Source organism: Sciurus carolinensis, chromosome 18 (genome assembly GCF_902686445.1).
Source record: "Sciurus carolinensis chromosome 18, mSciCar1.2, whole genome shotgun sequence".
In the NCBI taxonomy this organism is placed as follows: domain Eukaryota; kingdom Metazoa; phylum Chordata; class Mammalia; order Rodentia; family Sciuridae; genus Sciurus; species Sciurus carolinensis.
This window is the reverse complement of record NC_062230.1, coordinates 8523198-8547285: the sequence shown is the minus strand read 5'-3', so window position 1 is coordinate 8547285 and position 24088 is coordinate 8523198. Positions and strand designations below refer to the sequence as shown.

The following is a 24088-nucleotide window of genomic DNA, read 5'->3' as shown; positions in this document are numbered from 1 at the left end:
ACATCCAAAGAGACAAAAACTGATTAGAAAGCATTTAATTCCAATGTTTCACCTGAGTTTCTGATAAGAAGCAATAACCTTTGGGCAAAATGATAACACTGGTTGAGGTTTTTATTGATTTTTTTTTTCATAAAACCTGAGCTCAAAGATCAAAATAGGTATGCCCATGACTCATTGTCAGCTGACATGGTGGAGATGGCACCTGACTTCTGCAACTGTGGGTGGAAGACAGGTGGTTTTTCTACTGGCTGTATGTCCAGCCCCACCTCCTCTCCCAGCATGTAAATAGGCCAGACTGATTTCCTTGAATCACAGCTGCTCACAGAAGGCAATCTTGGCACCTCCTTCCCTGCCAAAGGGTAGCTCACACGGCTGGAAGTAAAACTCAGAGAAGAGAATTGCAGAAGGAGAATGGTGATGGGCCTAATCCCAAACTTTTCCGTGGAAAGCTGGATTCTTCTGGGAATCAGCCTTGTGCTTCTCTATCTGTGAGTAACTACCTAGGTTCCTCTCCTCTTCAAACCTCCCATTTCTGTGACTAGGAGGTTTTATTGGTATCACCTGGTTTGGGGGATGAACTTCTGATTGAGTCTCAGTTTGAACCTCTATTAATCAACCAGAGTTCAGTAGGGGCAGATTATGAACAACTGGATACCTTCTGCAAACTCTTCGACTTCTGGGGGTAAAGAGGGCTCGTCACAACTTTCTGTGTCCTTATGTTTATCTTCTGTGTTCTATGTACACAGCAAGAGATGTGTAGAAGGTGCGTCTCCTGTGGTACAGGTGCTCCCTCCTCCCCACCTCCCAGCACCATCTGCAAAAGGCCCCAAGTGCACCCAGGTGCTATCACAGGCTCAGACTCAGCTCTTCCCTCTGTTCTGTTCCCCTTCCCTGGAACATCTCTCCCTCCTGAAACTCAATTCCTCCACCCTGCCCCATGCAGAACTATTTATTTCTGAATGATGAAACTTTTGAGCAAAGACCTGGGAGAAATTTTGATTTTTTATTCCTTAAGTCAGCATCACTGTGAGATTTTGGGTAAAAATAACCTGCGGGCAGGTATATTTAGAAACATATGTACAAATCTATGACATGGATGTATGTATTAGCCTGATATTCCTGACACTGTTTTCCCCTTGATTTGAAATCTAATGGCAGCTTCAAAAGACAGAAGTTTTCAAGCCAGTTTGTATTTTAAATATTTTCCCCATGAAATTCCAGTACAGGAGCATGAATAAAACCATGTAGTGGAATTCCATTAAACCACAGAGATACCTGGTTTCATGGAGGAGGTAAAGGGAGCAGTTATTTCTGTCTGAGGGTAGGAGACACTGGCCTCATGAGACCTTTGACTTCTATCTCAATTCCACCTTTATAAAAGTAGGCCTTCATAATTATGTGAAAATAGAGAATATAAACCTGGTTGTAATATTTGAAGTAAAGGGTAGTATTCAGGCTTTTGTTGCATATATTTTCCCTCCAATGGCATTTTAAAATTAATTAAAATGTTTTAATTTCATTCCATTCAATATTACAATTTCTTTGAGGTAAGTCCAGCAGATTTCTTCCGAAGGTTAAAATAGGACTGTTAGATTCTGTTTTTGTGAAAACAAACCTATTTAAAATGACTTTATTTTTTTTGAACGGTGTAAGGAATATCAGTCTAATACATACATCCATGTCATAGATTTGTACGTATGTTTCTAAATATACCTACCTGCAGGTTATTTTTACCCAACAGTTCTCGACATGCCAGTCTTCTCAATCTCTCAGAGCAGGCGAGTGAGGGAGAATGTGGGCCAGTGATGAAATCAAAGGCATCCAGATAGCAGTTAGGAGAAAGTGGGAGAATAGTCTTTTCTGCTCAGGGAAGAAGGCCCAGAGTGGGGACGGCCCCCAGTGGAGGTCACTGGAGGGGAGCCATGTTGGCATCAAGTCAACTTCCTAAACTGACACCAGTGAATGAAGTGACCTGGAAGAAATGTAGGCTGACTCTTCTCAGGAGTGTTCAACCTCATGTTTGAGGACTTTTATCAGATATTCACTGTAGGATTGGGAGCCTGGTGATGTCAGCTGCTTTGAGCTAACCTTTTATGACTTTGGGGCGGGGGGCCTCTCAGTGAATGTGAGAGAGGAGATGATGAGCAGATGTAATCAGGGCTGTTGGGGTTTTTGTTTATTTAGGGCCTCGATGTTACACACCTGGCTTCACTGTTCCAGTGACTCTGAGCCACCGTATATACACAGTCACATCCCTTGACTCTTTCACTCTGTAGGTATGGGACCTCTTCACACGGACTATTTAAGAAGCTGGGAATTCCAGGGCCAAGGCCTCTGCCTTTTTTGGGAACTGTTCTTAATTATCGCCGGGTGAGTGTCCTTTGAGCTCCCTGTTTTGCCACTTATGGTTGCAAACAGCTGCTTGGTTACATCAGTAGAAATTCAACTCCTTGGGGGGAGGTTTTGAGATTTCAGGCTTTCAGAGTCTGTGTGTGGGTACCACCCAGAGCACAGCCAGGTTTACCCCTGGCTCTGTTCACCACTCCCTGTAGCCTCAGGTTCACTCCTGTTGATGAGCTCAGCTCTCTGGCACATCAGCACTGCACGTTGTGGACTTATGTTCAGACTGTGAGCACCCTTTCTTTTTTCTCACTGCAGATCTAGGAAGATACACTCACGCCTCTGGAATACTTTATTTGCACAGTTAAAATATTACAAATGAAACTTAGCACCAGGAAGACTAATTTTTTTAGTTTCAATCATGAAAACTCAGAGCCAGGGTCTAACTATCTGTGTCCTATGTGCAAAGAGGTAGCATCTCCCATTTTTTGCAGGTTGAGCTACAACACAAGAAGTCAAGTCCACTTTTTATTTGCTCACTATCTCACTTTCTTACTCCACAACATGACTGAGATGACATAAATCTCCTAGGCTGAAAGGAGATTGCTGGTGTCTTTAACTTCCTAATTCCACCAGAATTCTAGAGAAAACGTGAGATAAACTAAAATGATACTGGATGAGGAGATAAAAGATTATGCATGGCCTTGGGAAACCCTCATTTTCCCTCAGCCTGGCTTTCCTCATGTGCCCATGGACGTAATAATTCAGAAGGTCCCAGTATTTCTGAAACACCACAAGCAGAAGAAGAAACACTGCAGAAGAGAAGGATGTTGTATTTATAGACAAGGGTAATTGGTTGAGTATGTCCAATACTTAGAGAAAATTCAAGTGACTTCACATTTTCCATTTCAAATATTGCCCATATTTTTTCCTTTCTCCTCCAAAGCCTCTGAATAAGAGCTTCTCTCTAACCATCTGTTAGGAGCAGCAGACCTGTGCATGGGATTTGGGTCATTTGAGACCCAATTAGATGTGTTGTCAATACATTTAGAACAACAATGGAATTTCATTTTGTTCTTCTTCCTAGGGTTTTGTTGAATTTGATGGAGAATGTTATAAAAAGTATGGAAAAATGTGGGGGTGAGTATTCTGGAAGCTTCTCTTGGGTAGACTTGTTATGATGTGGCACCCCAATGTGTGAGGACAGCTTCAGCCCAGAACTCTTGGGATGCAACCCTCTGTACTGCAAAGTCCTTGGAGGCTTCTTCTGCCAAGGGTCCTGCATGTCACCAGGAGTCTGGGTCCACAGTCTGACTTCAGCTGAGAATTTTGCATGTTGGCTTTTCCCCTGCCTTTGATGGCCCAGAAACTCCTAGACTCACTTTCTGTCCAGTGTCTGGCTGTTCCTATCTTTCCCATTTTTCTTCCTTTTTGACCCCTTTAATTTAATAAAATGTATTATTTGAGAACTTTTTTATTGCGGGCTTATAAATGTATGGTATTATCTCTTTCCCCCATTGATTTCCTTTTAATTGAAAGGCAAAATTCCTTTGTTTAAATTTCAGATTTATTGTAGGCTTTCAAACAAAAGGCTTGGAGGTACTGGGAAGCAGATGGGAAACTTTCTGCTCAGCTTTCTTCATTTTCTCTATTTTCTTTTTCTTTTTGTTACTGTTGTTCGTATGCCATTTTTAAATTTTCAGCCTCAACTTTTCCATGAAGTAGACACAAGTATTTCTTTCTCTCCTTCATCCATTTGAGTTGAGAGTAGGATGTAGTTACACCAGTGAGTTCCCTGGTGGATTGATGGAGTTTATATTATAGAGTAGCCTCAGCCCATTGTAGCAACTCTTCCCTTTAGGAGCTGGTGGGGGTTTGGTGAGAGCCATACAAGAGGTGTAATCATTTTGCTCTACACTAAAAGATAATGGGAGGAGGCACTGAGTTTCCTCTCCATCTTCTCTTATTAATCCTCAGAAAACCCCAGACTGGTCACAGTGTTCTGGTAAGTTGATGTGGCCCATAGATACCATGTGATCCAATGACACGACACCCCCCACTGGATCTCTAATGTTCCCATCCCAGCTACCCCTTGTCGCACTCAGTAATTGTGAGCACTTAGTCAATTATCTGCCTTCGATTTTTCACTGACCTGATATTGTGCCATGTAAAGAGTTATGGAGACTAGTGCAGGCAATACTACTGTATTCACCATCTAGATTTAACAAAATGTTCCGTTGCTATTTCTAATTATGATCTCTTGGAAGGTGTATTTTGTCTTTTAAGTTTCTCCTCCATACTTTACCTACATTACCCTTTATACTATAAAGACTCTTGTGGCTTCTGTGGTCAGAATCCCCAACTTGAACCAGGACTTCATGTTGCTATGTATTGTAGGACTAGGCAGGTGTAGTGTGTAATATCAGGATCAAAGTCTAGATTCCTGCTGCAGAATCTGGCCTGTTAGATTAAATCAGCTCTGTTTTCCCAACACAGACTCTATGATGGTCGACAGCCTGTTTTGACTATTACGGACACAAATATGATCAAAACAGTGTTCGTCAAAGAATGCTATTCTCTCTTCACCAACCGACGGGTAAGCATCCACTCTTCAACATTTATTTATTTACATTTGTTCTTTTTAGTTATACATGACAGTAGAATGTATTTTGACATATTATACATACATGGTATATAACTTTCCATTCTTGTGGTTGTATATGATGTGGAGTTACATTGGTTGTATATTCATGTATGAACATAGGAAAGTGATGTCTGATTTATTCTTCTGTCTTTCCTATTCCACTCCCTCTCCTTTCCCTTCATTCCCCTTTGTCTAATCCAAAGTAACATTTATTTACTTATTAACTCAATTTGTATCCTGAGATATTTATAAATTGAGAGGGAATTGCCAAAAAATTTACCAGGCAGTTGCATGTATAATTTATTCTGCTTCACCCAATAATTTCTTGCATAACTATAAATTTATTAAGTTCCTATTCCTATAGTAACAGGAAATTGAAATCATACAGGCATTTTATTTTCATTTCTTCTGTTTCATGTGCCTGTGTATGTGTGTGTGTAGTTCTGTGCAAAAGTGTCACATGCCTACATTAGTGTAATGACCACTTCTTTGAAGACACAGGCCTGTTCCTGCACTGTAAGACTCTACCTTACTAATCTTTCAGAGTCACACTGTGTAGCTGGTCCTTCTTAATGAAATCTTTATCAAAAGAGACTTGGGGTTATTTGGAGGAGGCTAAGACGTCTCTTCTTTTATGGATTGTGCTTTTGGTTCCATGTCTGAAAATTCTTCACTTAAACCTCCTACATTGTTGTTTTTCCTTCCTAAATATTATTTGTTATAGGGTTTGCACTTAAGTAAATGATCTATTTTGTGTTAAAATTTGTATGAAATAGGAAGTTTAAGTCAAGGTTCTTTCTTTCTTTTTCTTTCTCCCTCCCTCCCTCCATCCCTTCCACCTTACTTCCTTTCTTCCTTCCTCCTCTTCCTCTCCTCCTTCCTCCCTTTCTCCTCTTCCTTTCTTCCTTCTTCTCCCTTCCTTACTTTCTTCCTTTCTCTTTTTGCTTCGTGGACTGTCCAGTTCTTCCAACTCCACTTTTGTAGTCTGTTGTTTCTCCATCAAATCACTTTTGCACCATTGTCAAAATCAGTTGGGCCTGCATGTGTGGGTCTATTCCTCATCCCATATATGGTCCTGCTTGCCCGCTGTAACTATCCTTCATGCAGTCTCAGATTTTTGATTATGTAACTACAGAGTAAGTCTGAACATCAAGTAAAATGATTCCCCCCATTTCATTTACGTGTTTAGAATCAGTTCACATAGTCTTGTTTTTGCCTTTTCACAAATTCAAAATACGCTTTTCCATGTGTACAAGGCTTGCCTATATCTTGTAGGAATTGAACTCAACTTAAGTCCAGGGAGTCTTTTGATACATGCATATTTTCTCTGCCTCTCCATTCCTTTAGCTTTCTCTTCAATTAACTTTTAAAATACACACATCTAGTCCATATTTTGTGAGATTTATACCTAAAGTATTTCTTTTTCCTTGGAATGACCATGAATAGGATTGTGTTTTTAATGTGTTTTCACACATTCTTCATTTACCTTAGGAATGGGCCTGATTTCTTGTGTGTTGACCACATTGAACAAAGATTGCACCTAAAAATAGGGAAAATTTTTGTTCTTTCCTGTCCAAATACCTTTTATTTATTTATTTTTCTTTTCTTCTAGCACTAGCCAGGAGTTCCAATGTGAGGTTGAATAAGAGCCATGAGAGTGAACATTTCTTTTGAAGGATTTAGACTTTAATCTTCCAATGTTTACCCCAATTTTAGCTGAGGCTAATAAGTGTGCATGTGAATTCCCACATGGTCTCTAGCTTTATTTTTTAAAAACTTTGATTAATGTGTAATAGTTGTGCATGATAATGGGGTTTGCTGTTACATTCAATGCATGCATATATTGCACACAGCTCAAATCCAGCCTCTATCTACTTGCCTTCTACATACCCCTTCCCAACATGAAGAAATCACTAATTGACACTCAGATGAACGTTTTTATTTATCTTTCTGTATGTGACGGGGTGGATATGGTTGAATTGTTCTTGATGTTTGGGTGAAAGTATTTAGTACACCACTGATCAGTGTGTTATTAGTTGAAAATTGTTTTTTGTAGAATCTCTTTGTTGAGTTGAAGAAGCTTCCCTCTATTCTCTCTTTCACCACTTCTGTTCAACATCATGCTTGAAATACTAGCCAGAGCAACTAGACATACCAAAGAAATTAAAGGGATACAAATAGGAAAAGAACTCAAACTATCACTGATTGCCCATGACATGATTCTATATTTAGAGGATCCAAAAAATTCCACCAGAAAACTTCTAGAATGCACAAATGAATTCAGCAAAGTAGCAAGATATAAAGTCAACACTCATAAATTGAATGCATTTTTATTCATAAGTGATGAATCCTCTGTAAGAGAAATTAGGAAAACTACCCCATTCAAAATGGCCTCAAAACATACTTAGGAATTAATTTAACAAAAGAGGTGAAAAGACGAGAACTACAGAACACTAAAGAAAGAACTTGAAGAAAACCTTAGAAGATGGAAAGACCGCCCATGTTCTTGAACAGGCAGAATTAATATTGTCAAAATGGTCATATTCTCCTAAATTTTTAACATGAATGAGTGCCAGAAGCATACATTTTAATACAAAAGCACATTGTAGGTGATGGAACTAATTTCAAGGGTTTTATATTGGTAGACTAGTCCCCAGGAGAAAAATAGAATTATCTCTCTTTTGTCCTTTGCCCTTGTAGAAAATATAGTAAGAACTCCCCTGAATAATTTGTGTTATTTTTTCTGTACTACACATATTCCAAATCCTTTAAGTTTTAAATATTATTATTTTAAAAATTATTGTACCTAGGTACCCCTAGGACCAGAACACCTGGTATCTGTCACTAGTCCATTTCTGCTCTGCACAACCCTGGTGGATGTGCTAGGTCTTCTTAGGTCTTCTTCCTGTCTATTCCTCTGGAAAGAGTATCCAACCAAGTGGAAATTTTGCATCTAAACAAAGACTGGAATCTAAAGCCCAAAAACTGTGTAAGGTATCTGAGTGTCTCTTCCAACCTCACAGGTGGATAGGCACTTGGAATAAATATTTATTGAGTGTCTGACATAGGGCCAGCTACCTAGTAGGCAGTCACTAAACATTTCTTTTAATAAATGATGCTTGTTTAGCAGACTTTTGCAACTGTGGAGACCTCCACATTTATGTAGGACAAAATCTCTTTTCCTTTGGACTCTAGTCTTTTGGTCCAGTGGGATTTATGAAATCAGCCATCTCCTTGTCTGAAGATGAAGAGTGGAAGAGAATTAGGTCACTGCTGTCTCCAACCTTCACCAGTGGAAAACTCAAGGAGGTAATAAGAGGGCTTTTCACTGGAAATTTGAATGAATCTGGGGACAGGTAGGAGGTGATACAGATAGTAGTCCCTTTCCAAGGGATAGTCCTCTAAATTTGAACTTCCTAAAAATGTTCTTTTGTCTTTATATTTTAGAAGTGACATAATAAGATTCATTATAAATGTCTCATCTTTATTCATCCTGGGAAAGCCATGGCCTTGGGGACTGAGTCTCCTCACTTAACTTTTTGGGTTATCTTGTGCTTTATGCTTAGATGTTCCCCATCATTAGCCAGTATGGAGATATGTTGGTGAAAAACATGAGACAGCTATCAGAGAAAAGCAAGCCTATCAACTTGAAAGAGTAAGTAGCAGGGCAGCTCTGGGGTTCTGAGCTCTGTCAGGAGCCCCTCCAGCTGCCTGCCAACTGTTGAACTAGTCCAATGAAGAGAAGAAAGCAAGAGTCTGGAGCCACAACTCCAACTGTCCATCCAAGAAGGGGTTGCTCCCAGGAGAAGACAGGCCAGCAGCGGCAGGGAGAAAGGATCTTCTTTTCTGTATCAGCCAAGATTAGCTTGGCTGCTCTTTATGACTTTGTAGACACTAGAAGACAAAATACCATCAAGGCCAAGGTCACCTTTTTTGAGTCAGTTATTCTACACTTGTCCTGCTGAAACTCAGTTTGTACACTCATTCACATTCTGCCCATGCCATTGGAGTTTGACTGATGGTGGATCTTCTCCCTGTGTGGGTGAGCTTCTTGAGTTCAGAGGGGAGTCTAACTCACCTCACTGTCCCCATCACTCCTAGCACAAGGGCAGTACTTCATTTGCAACTCATAAAGACCTCATGGTCAATGTGAAGGGATCATAGACTCATCGAATGGTCCAGCAGAGAGTTGTGACAGGGTGTAGTTCTCTGCTTCTCTTGCCTGGGTTTGTGAAGTTACTCCTATTTCTTGTGGCATGTGTAGTGGAAGGATTGACAAGAGGCGCTGATTTTAATTTTCCATGTCTTTCTCTATTCAGCATCTTTGGGGCCTACAGCATGGATGTGATCACTGCAACATCATTTGGAGTGAATATCGATTCCCTCAACAACCCACAAGATCCCTTTGTGGAAAAAGTCAAGAAGCTCTTAAAATTTGATTTTTTTGACCCTGTGCTCTTCTCAGTAGGTATGTGGAGTACCTTGTTATTTTCTCTCTCTCTCTTTAAATAAGAGATTTACTGATACATAATTAACACACCTTTAAATTACCCCATTTAACTTATTCAATGAAATGTTTTTCAGTACAAAGATACACACAGCCATCACTAGTGACCATTTGTCAACTCTGAAACACTCTGCTATTTCATTATCAACTCTCTACTCCCCTCAAGCCTAACCAAACATGAATCTATTTTCTGACTATAGATTTGCCGATACTGTGCATTTTCTATTAATGGAAACCTACAACATATGTCCTTGCATGTTTGACTTCTTTCATTTACCATTTGTATTTTCAAGTTCTTCCATCCTGAAGCATGCATGAGTACTTCATTTCTTCTTAGGGCCAGATAATATTCCATTGGATAGACACATTTTTAATTCTAGTTAATGGCCATGTGGATTGCGTCTATCTTCTGACTGTTATGGATATTGCTGTATTTGAACACCTGTTCTAGTTTTTTTGGGTATATATTCGCTAGGGATTGCTGCCTTGTATAGCAATTCAATGTTTACCTAATTAAGTAGCTGTCAGTGTGTTTTCCACAATAGCCACGCCCATTTTGGGTTTCCACCTGGAATGCACAGGGTTCCTGATCCTCTCCATCCTGTCCAACACTTTTTTCCACTGTTTTGTTTCTAGCCATCCTCGTGGGTATACAGTGGCATCACATTGTGAGTTTGATTATAATTTCTATAAACTAATAATGTTGAGTGACTTTGAACATTTTTATATCTTCTTTCTATACATGTCTTTTCAAGTCACAATTGTGTTTCTGTTTGTAGGTGACGTGTAAGATTTCTTACATATTCTGGACACAACCTCCTGACTAGATGTGTGATTTGAAGTTTCTTTTCTCCTAACCCCCAGGTCTTCTTTGCCTTTTTGATAGTGCACTGGGAAGTACAGTCTTTTTCTGTTTATAATGTACAACTTAGGTGTTTGTATTGCCTTTCTTTGACTTTACAATCTAAGAATAGTTTGCAGATTTGAGGTTGTAAAGGTTTACTTTCTTGCTTTTCTTCTAAGAGTTGGTTTAATGTTAGCTTTTAAGTCTATATCTTTGGTCCATTTTGTTCTACAGTATGAATTCAGGGTCCAACTGCATTTCTTTGATTGTGTCTATCCTGATGAAACAGGAGCATTTATTGAAAAGAGTAGGTTTTCCTTATTTTACTGTCATGGCACCTTTCTCAAAATTCTTTGACCATAGGTACATGGGATTATTTCTTATCAACTCTACAACAATTCTGTTGGTTTCCATCTTGGTCTTTGAATTTTAAGGTCACGGCATCTGTAAAAATAATAATTTGAATTCTTCTCTTCATCCTGTTCCTTTCATTTCATTCCTCTGCCTCACTGCTTTGACGAAGATTTCAAGGGATGTATTGACTAAGAGTCGTGACAGTGGACTCTCCGTCTTGTTCCTGATTTCAGAGGAAATGCTTTTAGTTTTTTCTTGTTCATTATGCTGTTTCCTTTAGGATTTTCATACATAGCCTTTATGATGTTGAAAGAAGTTCCTTCTATCCCTAGCTTCTTCAGGGTTTTTTAATTTTTTTTAAATTTATGTTTATTGTAAACAAATGGGATACAAAATTTTTATTTTGTCATTGATTTCTACTCTCAGTCCATCATGATCTGATAGAACACAAGGCAGTATCTCTATTTTTTTGCATTTCCTAAGGGCTGCTTTGTGGCATAACATATGGTCTATTTTCGAGAAGGTTCCATGTGCTGCTGAGAAGAAAGTGAATCCGCTCGTTGATGGATGGAATATTCTATATATGTCTATTAAGTCTAGGTTATTGATTGTGTTATTGAGTTCTATGGTTTCTTTGGTTGGTTTTTGTTTGGAAGATCTATCTAGTGGTGACAGTTGTGCATTAGTGTCACCCAGCATTATTGTGTTGTGATTTATGTGATTCCTGAAATTGAGAAGGAGTTGTTTGATGTACAGGGATGCACCATTGTGTGGGGCATAAATATTTACTATCGCTATGTCTTCCTGATTTATGGTTCCCTTCAGCAGTATGAAATGTCCTTCTTTATCCCTTCTGACTAACTTTGGCTTGAAGTCCACTTTATCTGATATAAGCATGGAAACCCCCGCTTTTTTACTGAGTCCATGTGCATGGTAGTTTTTTTTCCCATCCTTTTACCTTTAGTCTGTGGATGTGTTTTTCTATGAGATGAGTCTCTTGCAGGCAGCATATTGTTAGGTCTTTCTTTTTAATCCATTCTGCCGGTCTATGTCTTTTGATTGATGAGTTTAGGCCATTAACGTTCAGGGTTATTATTGAGATATGATTTGTATTCCCAGTCATTTGTGCTTATTTTTGGTTTTTAACTTGGCTTGGTTTCTCCTTTGAGTGTTTTTTCTCTAAGGTAGTTCCTCCCTTTGCTGACCTCCATTGTTGTTTTTCATTTCCTCCTCAAGGAATATTTTGTTGAGAACATTCTGTAGTGTAGTCTTTCTATTTGTAAATTCTTTTAACTTTTGTTTATCATGGAAGGATTTTATTTCATCTTCAAATCTGAAGGTTAGTTTTGCTGGGTATAGGGTTCTTGGTTGGCAACCATGTTCTTTCAGAGCTTGAAATATGTTGTTCCAGGCCCTTGTAGCTTTTGGAGTCTGGGTTGAGAAGTGTGCTGCTATCCGTATTGGTCTCCCCCTATATGTAATCTGATGCTTTTCTCTTGTGGCCTTCAAAATCCTATCTTTATTTTGAATGTTAGGCATTTTCATTATAATGTGCCTTGGTGTGGATCTGTTGTGATTTTGTGCATTTCGTGTTCTGTAAGCCTCTTGTATTTGATTTTCTATTTCATTCTTCAGGTTTGGGAAATTTTCTGATAGTATTTCATTGAATAGGTTGTTCATTCCTTTGGTTTGTTTCTCTGTGCCTTCCTCAATCCCAATAATTCTTAAATTTGGTCTTTTCATGATGTCCCATAGTTCTTGAAGATTCTGTACATGATTTCTTACCATCTTCTCTGTTTGGGCAACTTTATTTTCAAGATTAAGTATTTTGTCTTCATTGTCTGAGGTTCTGTCTTCCAAGTGGTCTAGTCTTTTGATGATGGTTTCCATTGAGTTTTTATTTGGTTTATTGTTTCCTTCATTTCAAGGATTTCCATTTGGTCTTTTCTGAGAATCTCTATCTCTTTGTTGAAATGATCTTTTGCTTCTTGCAGTTGCTCTTTCAGTTTATTGGTATTATCATTCATTACCTGCATTTGCTCTCTTACCTCATCCTTTGCTTTGCGAATCATCTTAATCATGTATAATCTGAAGTCCTTTTCTGACATTTCTTCTAACATACTATCATTGGATTCTATTACTATAGAATCTAGATTTGTTTGGATCATTTTCTTCCCTTGTTTTTTCATGTTGTTCACGTATCTTCCCCTCTAGCAGTGCAATCTGGGGTATTGCAGATTGCAGATTTCCCCCTATAGGCTTATAGTCGCCCTATAGGCCTGGAGGTCAGGTGTGTTTGGTGTGGTTGTGGGATCCTGGAGGCCGGGTGCAATCAGTTGGTCTGGGGTCCCAGTAATATGGTGCAGTCAGTTGGTCTGGGGGTCCTGGCAGCAGGGAGCAGTCAGTCAATGTGAGGGTCCCAGAGGCAGGAAGTGATCAGTTAGGCTGAGGGATCCTGGAGACAGGGCTCAGTCAGTCTGGCCAGGGGTCCTATGGGGCCTGGCTGTTGTCTCAAAATGGCAGCAGCCACATGTAATCAAACCTGCAGGTACTGTGGCAGAGATCTTCCAGGCAACAGCAGGCAGCTGGTGCTCCACTGGCGGTTGGTGATCAGTTTACTGACTGTTGTTGGATGATCGGGAGGTGAACCTTGTGTGTTGGGTGATGGATAGTTATAAGGCAGGCGATGGACAGGCAAGAGGCAGGCAAATGGCGGATGATAGGCACCTGACAGTGAGCAATCTGCACTCAAGAAAGGCATCGATATACTGGCAGACTGCAGGTGGTCATGGCAGACAAATGGGGTAAACAGCAGGGGATCGATAAGCAGCAAAAACTGCCTCACCAAGAAATAGATATCCTCTGCTTGAAACCAGAGTTACAGAGCGACAAGGAATGCAGCCTCCCTCTAGTCCGCCATCTTGGATCTCCTTTAATTTTTTTATTAGTGCATTATAGTTATACATAACATTGAGGTTCATTATGATGTAATTATATAAGCATGGAATGTAATTTGTTCATATTCTATCTCCAGTACTTCTCATGTCCCTCTTGTCTCCGTCTCCATGTTCCCTTTCCTCTATTCTAATCATCTTTCTTCTATTTATTCATAGTTCTTTTGAATTAGTGCATTATGAGTAGCATAAAGGTGAAATTCACTGTGGTGTAGTATATGCTCCCTTAATGTTGTCCCTGAGTTCTTGCATATTCTGATCATGGTTTCTTTTTTTCCCTTTATTGCTAACTGAGTGCTCAGGTTCATATATCTTGTCTTCAAGCACAAAATTGTGTCTTCTAGGTGATCTAATCTATTTGCAAGACTTTCAAATGAATTTTTATTTGATTTATTGAGCTGTTTATTTCTAGGATGTTTGGCATTTCAGAATCTCTTTCATGTCCTGTGTTCTTACCCTTAGTTCATGCCTTAGATCATGCTTTAGTTTATTGATAATGTTAACAATCAACTTTTAAAATTATTTGTTCAGGATTTCATCAACTTCAACATCTGTGAATTTAGTTGTTGAAGGATAATAAGCTCTTGGAGACAGGCTGTCATCCTGGCTCCTCATGTTTGAAGAGATTCTGTGTTTGTGTATCTGTTGAGATGGTTTCCTTTTGCTCATGTCCATATGCTCTCTTGGTCCATCCTGACTGCTCTTTCTTGAACAGCATGGTTAACCACAGCCCCAGACTAAAGCCCAGTTTTATACAAAGAGACTCTGTTCCAATACATGAAGGCGCAAGGGGCCGGGGTTTTCATCTTGCTCGTGTGGTCACTCCACAGAGGCAGAAGGGGCCACTGATCTCACTGCTATGGTGGTGGCCCTCTGTATGACCTTCTCTTGCTCAGCCAGTGGCCTGGAGCCCAATCAGTGGTCACAGAAGGAATGGCTGCTGTTGAGGAACCCTTGTGACTTCCACCATTCTGATTGGTAGAAGAGATGTCATTGTTCCTGGTAAATTTTACATTTTCACTGCAGTCTGCCCCCTTCTTTTTCTTTCCCCCTGCAGTACTCTTTCCATTCCTTACTCCGATTTTTGAGGTATTAAGTATCTCCGTGTTTCCAAAAGATGTTACAAACTTTTTAAAGAAAGCTGTAAGCAGAATGAAAGAAAGTCGCCTCCAAGAGAAACAGAAGGTAAAATCTGGTGGTGGTTACGGGAGGATGTCCATTTTGGATAATTTATTTGACTCCGTGTGTGTATGACTTCTGCACTTCTTTGTATGTTTTTAAAAGGTGAATGAAGAACTCTTGATGGAGAGTAGTAGAGGCTTTCCCCTGGGGGAGAATAAAGAATTTAGTGTCTGGTAATTGAAATACAAGAATGAAGCAGAGAGGGCACTGAATTAGAATGAGATGTTTTCTGTCCTTTTAGAATTATGTCAAAATGGATTCTACTGTTACATAGAACTAAACAGAAGCAATAAAAAAGATTAAAAACGATTAAAATCACACATTTCAAATATTAAGAAAAGAATGAATCAGAGAGAAAGCATTTACAATTAAATAATGGGCCTGGAAATTAGTCACAAATATTGCTAAAATGCAAAGTCCCACGTGCTCCAAAAAGGAATCCTTGTACATTGTTGATTGGAATGCAAATTAGGAAAACCATTATGTAAAACTGTTCATATTAATTTAGCCCAATATATTTTGAAACTATTCACTGTAAAGAAATGATTAATAGGTTTAAAGATGTGTTTAAACTCACATAAACATCATAGAGCAGCATACATTAATCAGAGTAATGGGGTACCTTGTTAATATGTACAATTTAATGTTGTTGTCTATCAATTAAAATCATTTTTTAAAAGAGGAAAAACATCTTATCCTATCCATTCTCTTCAATGGATAAAATTTCAACAGACAATTTATTTTCCGGGTGCTTTAGTTACATCAGATTTTATAGTGGTAAATAATCCTTGCAGTTCCAAATCTCTCACTTTACTAACTCTTCACGGAAGGCATCATCAGGCCAGCTGGTACTGTTTGGCTGCTCAAAGAGTAGGCATGGGATTCTTTAGGCATGAAGGACTTGCCTCGAGTAGGAAGACCAGCACAAGGATGTATGCAGGCCAGGGAGCCAGGATGGGTCCACCAGGTGTTGGTACAAAGTTTATAGTTTCACATATAATGGATTCTTTCAAGACACTTGCCCAAAATCTGATGATGAACTTCTGGAAATGACAGAAGATTAATTCACCTCTAGTGAAGAATGAAGACGGTGGAACAAAATATTGAAGCCCAGGACTTCTTCCTGAGCAAACAAATGTAATGGGAGAGAGAGTCAGCCACTCTCTATCCAGGAGGACACGTTCAGAATCCAAAGAAGCTCAGGCGCAGGGAGAGCAAAGACGAGTAGCTATTGGACACCATAGCCAGTTTTCACTCAGGGAAACACTGACTCTCCAAAGTTTGTAGGTGGATGCTTTTCTTCACTAAGGACTTAGGAAACCTCAGTCAGACTTCAGCACTTAAAGAAGTCATATTTTCAGAGGGGAAGTTAAATTCTACATTCTTAATTTATTTCTGACTTCATAATTGACCTTCTGTCTTTGAACTTTCTCTGTCTCCAGCATCGGGTGGATTTTCTGCAGCTTATGATAAATTCCCAGAATTCCAAAGACGTGAACTCTCATAAAGGTAACCAAAGCTGCTACCTGGTCTGCTCATGGGGAAACTCAGAGGGCAGGGTTTTTCTGAAAATGTGCAGGAGGTTTTCCAGGCAGAAGAGCATTTCTACCAAATTGCAGAAAGACCACCCTTGGATATTAAATATGGTAGCCTGAGGAACTCTCTCGAAGGACACCTAAAGCAATGTTCAAATCTTGAAGTTGATATAAACAAGTATTTCTTTCACCAGCATGGTAGTTTTATTCAACTTACTTTCTTTCTATATTTATTTTGACACTAAAATTCTCCCATATTTGCCCACTGGAATCCCTTTCATGTGGGCTCTGGGTCCTTTATTATTCTCGTCACCTTTTTTTGTGATTGTTTTAAAAGTAGGTTCCCTTTATTTTGAGAAATTATAGGACTATAGCAATATTGAGCTGAAAACATAGAGGTTTTCCATGGACTTTTGCATATACTGCTTCACTCTTAATATCCACCACCAGAGAGTTTTATTTATCACAATTCACGAACTTGTATTGACACACTTCTATCAAAGTCCACAGATTTCACTGGGGTTTTCTCTTGGTCTCGCACATTCTAAGGGTTTTGACAAACATATACTGACATGTATCCACATTATAATAACATACAGTGTATTCTGTGCCCTTCTCATTTATTTTCTGAGCACTTTCTTGCTTTCTGATTCAAGATATTCAAGGTTTCTGCTCTGTTTTTCCTGACAGCCTTGGAATCAGTGATTTTTTTCCCAAGGATCTTAGGTTTTGTTTTTTGTAATTAATGGAACTGAGAAATGAAAATCTGTGATCATCTTGTGGATTTTTGCTTTAGATCCTCTTGGCAGACAAAATTATGAACATGAAATACTTCTACATGGAGCAGAGGAAAGATATTTCTTTATCTATTCATATCCAGTGATATAAGCTATTTTTTTCCTCTCTCCTCCAAAGACTTGATGACCATCTGAAAAAATCCTTAATGTTGAACAATTAATTCTAGAGATGAGGACTGGGCTTGCTTTAGCCTGCCAGTGTACATGTTTTTATGTTTACATGTACATATACATCTATCTATCTATCTATCTATCTATCATCCATCCATCTATCTATCCTCTATGTATCTACCCAGTTCCATTCAGCTGTGATGAAGGAAATAGTCTATAGTTCAACTGTTCAATAAAATAACCATAAAATGCATGTGCCTACTGAGCACTTGGCATGTGGCTCACACCACTAAGGAACTGAAATAAACTGTCTTTTAATTAATTGAAATTTAAACATACACATGTGGTTAGTGGCTATCACAGCAGACACCCGACCTCCAACCCTTGACTTTATAGTCCTATTTCATGGGGTTCAAAATCATTGGATAAAAGATTTGATAGTTAAATATTGCCATGACATTATCATAGAAAAACGTCATCAGTAAATCCAAACTCTGTAGAACTTTAAAGCACTTGCTTTATGTTCTTTTTTTGTCTTGAGTTGCATGTGTGGCACAGGGGTCATGTTTATTTCAGGGCCCCAGGTATCTAAAGGTCCCCATCCATTCACAGACACATGAGTTAAGTTCATGATTGTGCTTCTATCACAAGAGCTGTTTGGTGTGCATAAAGTAGAGCAGAGAGAGGGCAGGTACCAGGGAAGGTGACATGCAGACAAGACTCAATAAGTGCTGTGTCTCACTAAAGTAGACCCTACTTTCCCCCCATATGTCATGCCCACTGCCCCTCTATTGACAGTTTTCTTTTGCTATTTTAATGACATTCATTCATTGTCAGTCGCTACTCTTTCTACGTTGTGTGTTGCTATGTAGTTTCTGTATATCCTGAGATCATCCAGTTTGAAGACAGGTGCCCCAGGTCTTCTATTACCTGATGCCTCTCACAGGTATAAGCCTGCTTCTGAGGGGAAGATCTGCACAAAGATCACCACATTTTATGGAAGTTCATATTTTGACGTGGTGGTTCTAGGGTGGGTTTGAGATTTCTGTGTGGATAATAATTTCCTACTCTCCATGGACCGCACTTTGAGTAGCAAGAGTTTCTCTGCTGCCATTTCCTCCAACACGTTTAGGTGAAAGATCCTTTAATTTCTCAGACATTGAAACCTTACTATTATTGCAAGCACTATCAAAGTGTTTCAAGCTATATTTTACCTAGAATAATTGTAACTTTTCCTGGGGTAGGAAACCAACCTGTTTTTGACTTACACCACATAGTTTTATGATAATCTAAGGGACATACTGATCATACTGTGTATGTTAGGTAGAAATGCTGTCTCCTGAAATCACCTATCTTTGGTGGTGGTAAGAAAGGCACACTGAGGAGCAAATGTCCAAGAGTGGTGTAGACCTCAGGGAAACTGGATTCAAATTATTTTTCCTTTGTCTCCCCTGTCAGATAGACATGAGAGCAAACATGACTCCCAGAATGACCCTGAATTTGCTGTCCTTGGTCTTCCCTAGGGATCTGTGGGCTTTATTCGGATTTCTCTTCATCTAAACTCTGATGTTATGTTTTGCTGGATTTACCTAAATTGCGTTTCCTCTCCCATTAGCCCTGACTGATCTGGAGCTTGTGGCCCAATCAGTTATCTTCATTTTTGCTGGCTATGAGACCACAAGCAGTGCTCTTTCCTTCCTTATGTACGAACTGGCCACTAACCCTGATGTCCAGACAAAACTGCAGCAGGAGATTGATGAGGCTTTGCCCAATAAGGTGAGAAGATGGTACCTGGAGAGGGAGGAGAGATGTGGAGCCTCAAAAAGAACGCCTCCTCATCCCTTCCTAGGAGACCTTGTCCAGAAATGTCATCACCGATTCTTTTCACCAGTTATATTTGGAAAGGATCTGAAGAGAGAAGTAAAGGGGAAAACATAGTTCATGAATGCTATTCCCCAAAACACAAGGAATTTTTAAAAGAACGTAGTTTCAGTCACATCGATGACTGGTTACCAGAATGATACCTACTAAATAACATCCTCAAGATACCAGTGGTATGGAAGAGTAAGCATGTGTCTCTCAAGGGTCTGGATTGTTGGCTCTGCTGATCCTGCTGCGTGAACTCTGGCCTGGCTGTCAGCCGGGTGAGGCTGGGCTTTGTGGGGCAGGCTGCTCTGCACATCCTCACACTCCAGTCGTGTATTTAGAGAGAAGCAGCTGAGGTATGAGTCAGGTTTTCTGTCTCCTGAGCCAAATTAACTTCTGCCCTGTGGCCGCTCCAGTGTCACACCAGGTGCTAGCCACATGTTTCACAGGAGGACTTCACATCCGTGCCTCAACAGGGAGTCTATTGGATATGCAGAGACCTGGTGTCTGGGGCTGGCATGGCTGGATTGAGGTGGACACAAAGCGTCCTCCTCAGAGCTCACAGTGAAGCCCTGAGCCACCAGCAACAGAGGGTGGGGCTGAGATTGGCTTCCTAGCCTCCTTAGAACGTTCACTAGAACTGAAATTGTGTGACGTGGGTGCCATCCAATCTTAGCCTTCTTTTGGTAATGTTGGGATGGAAATTCCCAGTCTCTCCCAACATTTTTACACGATGCAGTGTTTATCTCTTAAGTTTTATATATTTATATTACTAATGCAGGATTATGTAGGTAAAAAAATCTGACGTAGAATGGGTTATTTCTTCTTTTCTACACTGTCTTTCCTTACAATAGACATGTGACTTCTGTAGTGAAAGGTGACAGTGACTTTCACATATTTTGCCTAAGTGAAATTGTTATGTCCTATTAGTTACTTTTCCTCACCTGAGAAAAAGAGGTACATGATAACACTGAGGATTTTAGGCACCGAGTGTGGGATTGCCCCAAAGGTCTCCCATATGCATAACTACTCTGCACTTCTGAATGGGCCACAGACATGGCTGTCAAGTGGACATGATTGTTATGACACTACTTGGTAAATTGTTTGTACTACTCTCTTTCACTGATCTTAGTTATTCTTGGGTTCGCCTAACACTTTAATAATACTGCATAGATTGAGTTTAAAGTCAGTTCCAAACCTTAATTTCCAATAATCTCTTTCTTTCTCTCCAGGCACCTGCTACTTATGATACCCTGGTACAGATGGAGTACCTGGATATGGTGGTGAATGAAATGCTCAGGTTATACCCAATTGCTGGCAGACTTGAGAGGGTCTGTAAGAAAGATGTTGAAATCAATGGAGTATTCATTCCTAAGGGGACAATTGTGATGGTACCAAGCTTTATTCTTCATCGAGACCCACAATACTGGCCAGAGCCTGAGGCATTCCGCCCTGAAAGGTACAGGGACCCCTGGGCAAGGGAACCACCCTGAGCCAGGCTCGTCCAAGCTTGTCCTGGTATCTCTTAGTATAGGTGACATACAGGTAACTCTGTAATCATTTTCCTGTATGTCTTTTTATTTTAAGCAGTTTTCATGTTATAAACATGACACTTTCTTGCTAAGTGGAATAAATCTGTGACAAGGAACAAAAAGGATGCTATATCCATCCACTATCCCAAATCCTTTAAATAATCATGAGTTAATAATGTTCTCATAAACATATTTCTATGCACGTATAGATTTTTTGAAAACATAGATCATATCTTATGTTTTATTCTGAAAAATGGTTTAACAGTAAGCTATAATTTCCTTACTATCACTTGACAATGTATGCATTCAACCCTCTGTATGTATAGTTTTTGCATCTATAATTTGAACTAACTTAATATAAACTTTTTTTCTGGTCTTTTTCCCCTAAACTGTCTAATGCAATAAGTACTTACATAGTATTTACATTTTATCTGTTATTATAAGCAATCCAGAGAGATTTAAAATATATTTCAGGATGTGCTTAGGTTATACAAATATTTCTTATAAAAATATGAGAGACTTGATCTCCTAGGATTTTGTTGTATCCAGATGCTGAAACTAATCCTCCTGAGATATGGTACCACAACTGTGTGCATGCATGTGTGCATGTGTCTGTATTTTCATGGGCCATAACTGACATAACCACTATCTCATTTTATGTGTTCACTCTTTATACTCCTTATGTTTTGTGTGTGTGTTGTTCCCTTTACTGTCTCAATACCATGATTTCCTTTTAAACAGCATTTGTCTCATCTCAATAAGACTGAAAGATCCAATAGGCTAAGGGGGAGGGAGGTGGCAGAGCTCCATAACTTAACAATTCTCATAGCAAAACCATAGCTGGATCTCAATGACCAGCCCAGAAAAGCATCCTTTCTACCATTGCTTGGGGGTGTCTCAGGGACCATCTGAAACAAGTCACTGTTGTGGTTTTGGTGCTTCATTAACTTGTCATCTACTGTGGAACCAGGTTCAGTAAGAAGAACAAGGACAACATCGATCCTTACATATACATGCCCTTTGGAAGTGGACCCCGGAACTGCATTGGCATGAGGTTTGCTCTCATGAACCTGAAACTTGCTCTTGTCAAAGTAATGCAAAACTTCTCCTTCCAACCTTGTCAGGAAACACAGGTCAGTAGATTTTCATATAAATAATGTTTTATTTGAACATGTTTTTCCCCAAACAGAGGGGCCTATGCACAGAAAAACACATGCTCCTTCATCATTTAATTCTTAGAATGATTAGAAGGAATTCAAGGTACATGACACTGGAAGTAGTTTTTATGTTTGTAAAACATTACTTAATGTATCTTCTCCACTTTGCTCCTGTGGTTGCTGGTACTCATTTGTTGCTTCTTCATGTGCTTGTCGATATGTTACAGATTCCCCTGAAATTTAACAAGCAAGGACTTCTTCAACCTGAACGTCCCATTGTTCTGAAGGCTGTGTGCAGAGATGGGATCATAAGTGGAGCCTGAACTTCCCTAGGGATTTCTGCTTTGTTCTCCTTGGAGAATGGGACCCAGAACAGAGAACAATTTACTTTGTGAAGAAAACTCAAAATTAAGATAGGCTTCGTATTCCTCAACTGATGAAAAATTAGAGAATCTTACCTTCTCTGAGCTCGCTCAGTGTCTGTGCAGAGTATTATCTATCGTGTGAAAGGAGATGACCACCTCAGTGCCAGATGTGAAGACTCAGTCTCTCTGGTTCTAATGGGATTTCTCCACTCAGCACTAGTTAGTACTGGCAGCTCTTCCTGAGCTCTGATTGGAGAATAAACAATTATCACCAAATTTATCAACAATTTTTAATGACAATGAGGATTATTGTGGTGGCTTTCGTAGTGACATTGTTATACCATGTGTTCTTTGAAATATGCTGTGATAAGTTTTGTAATGAAAAAAATCAATAAACATCTCCTTATAAAAGTTCATCTGAAAACTTCATGCCCATTTAAGGGGATCTATAGTACTAAATCAGTGACAGTCAAAACTAAGCTTTTTCAGAAATTCAGCTTGAAGATTAAGATAGACAGACTCAATGCACTATGACTTTTCCCACTGCTGGAAATGTATATTCATAATGTCATTCTGCCATTTTGGAAGCACATAATTTGTAACACTCTACTGAGGTACTTATTATTATATCTCTAGTTTAAATTTAATACCCTCATCTCATCTCCGTTGTTGATTCTGGAAAGCAAGAAATATATCTGTAGTCCATCTTCAACTCCCAAGTTGATAACAAGTATAATGAGCATTGAATAAAAAAAAGGTTGAGAGTCAACTGTTCCAGTTGCAGAGCTCCGCAGACTCATCTGGCATCAGGAGTTACACAGGATTTTTCCATCTTATGTCCTGTTTTTTCTCTTCCCTCCCTTTACTTCCCCTGCCCTTCCTGAATAATTCAATCCTAATGCCATTAGAGGTTGTCCAGCAATGTGGAGGCACACCTTGTGGTGGAGAAGGGAATAATAGTGGCTTCACATCAGATATCAGATAGAGTTGGGAAGTTGTCCTCAGAAGGGACAGCCTGGCCTGGATGCAGGAGCCCAAGCAAGGTCAGATGGGCTCCAAGCAGAGGGGTGGCCTCTCATCAACACTCATTGTCTCAATCAGGTTAAGAACACCCAGGTGAGCTAAGGAAGGGCATGTGGGGTTCGAATTGGATGAATGGAAGTTAGCTCTGTGAAGAGAGATTGTTTAAATAAGCAAATACATCAAAGATAATGAAATCCAATTTTTGTAAGAAATGTTGGTGAAGTAACTCACTGGTTCAGGAAAGAAAATTGGAATGAACGCTGTGAAATAGGACTGAAATGGAATGTATCACTGTGAATTCATGCTTTTTCAGATAGAAAATAGAGAAACGAATGGATGTGTGTGTGTGTGTGTGTGTGTGTGTGTGTGTGTGTGTTTGAATGTTTGCATAAAGAAACATATTCTCTGATTGTCTGCACTGATGAGATGGGGTAATGGTGATGTTTTAATAGCAATGAGCAGGCTTGGTGACAAGATCCTGGAATAAAATACTATATTTTACTATAGGAAGTGAGGTTGGTTAGAGAAAAGGCTAGTTTCAGGAGTAAGATCAGGCAAGTCCAAGGTGAGCCTGAAAAACCTTTTTGCACAGAATGCAAGAAAATGTTCAAAAATGGTGGGAACATATTTAAAAGACCCTGAAACCAGCCTGAGGGACTGCCACTGACCCCAAAAGGGAGCATTTGTTCATGTGACAAATAATGATATGAATATATTATCATCCATGGAGATAAAAAGTAAGACATTAGCACAAGCAAGTATATAAATAAGTAAATAGCTAAAAGTGGATAAACAGATTTACACAGGTTCATTGTGAAGGATAAAGTGTAAAAATAGGGGAGAGACCTGGAAGATACATCCTGACTCAAGGAACCAG

At 39.4% G+C, this 24088-nt stretch overlaps 1 protein-coding gene across 1 annotated transcript; it reads left to right on the top strand.

Moving 5' to 3' along the window:
- Positions 1-305: 305 nt before the first annotated feature.
- LOC124969866 (cytochrome P450 3A9-like) lies at positions 306-22602 on the top strand. Its single transcript, XM_047532852.1, has 13 exons — positions 306-488; positions 2277-2370; positions 3428-3480; positions 4837-4936; positions 8180-8293; positions 8551-8639; positions 9304-9452; positions 14701-14828; positions 16268-16334; positions 18884-19044; positions 20367-20593; positions 21637-21799; positions 22051-22602. The coding sequence occupies exons 1-13, from the start codon at positions 412-414 to the stop codon at positions 22144-22146; spliced, it is 1518 nt and encodes a 505-aa protein (XP_047388808.1). The 5' UTR covers positions 306-411; the 3' UTR covers positions 22147-22602.
- Positions 22603-24088: the final 1486 nt, after the last annotated feature.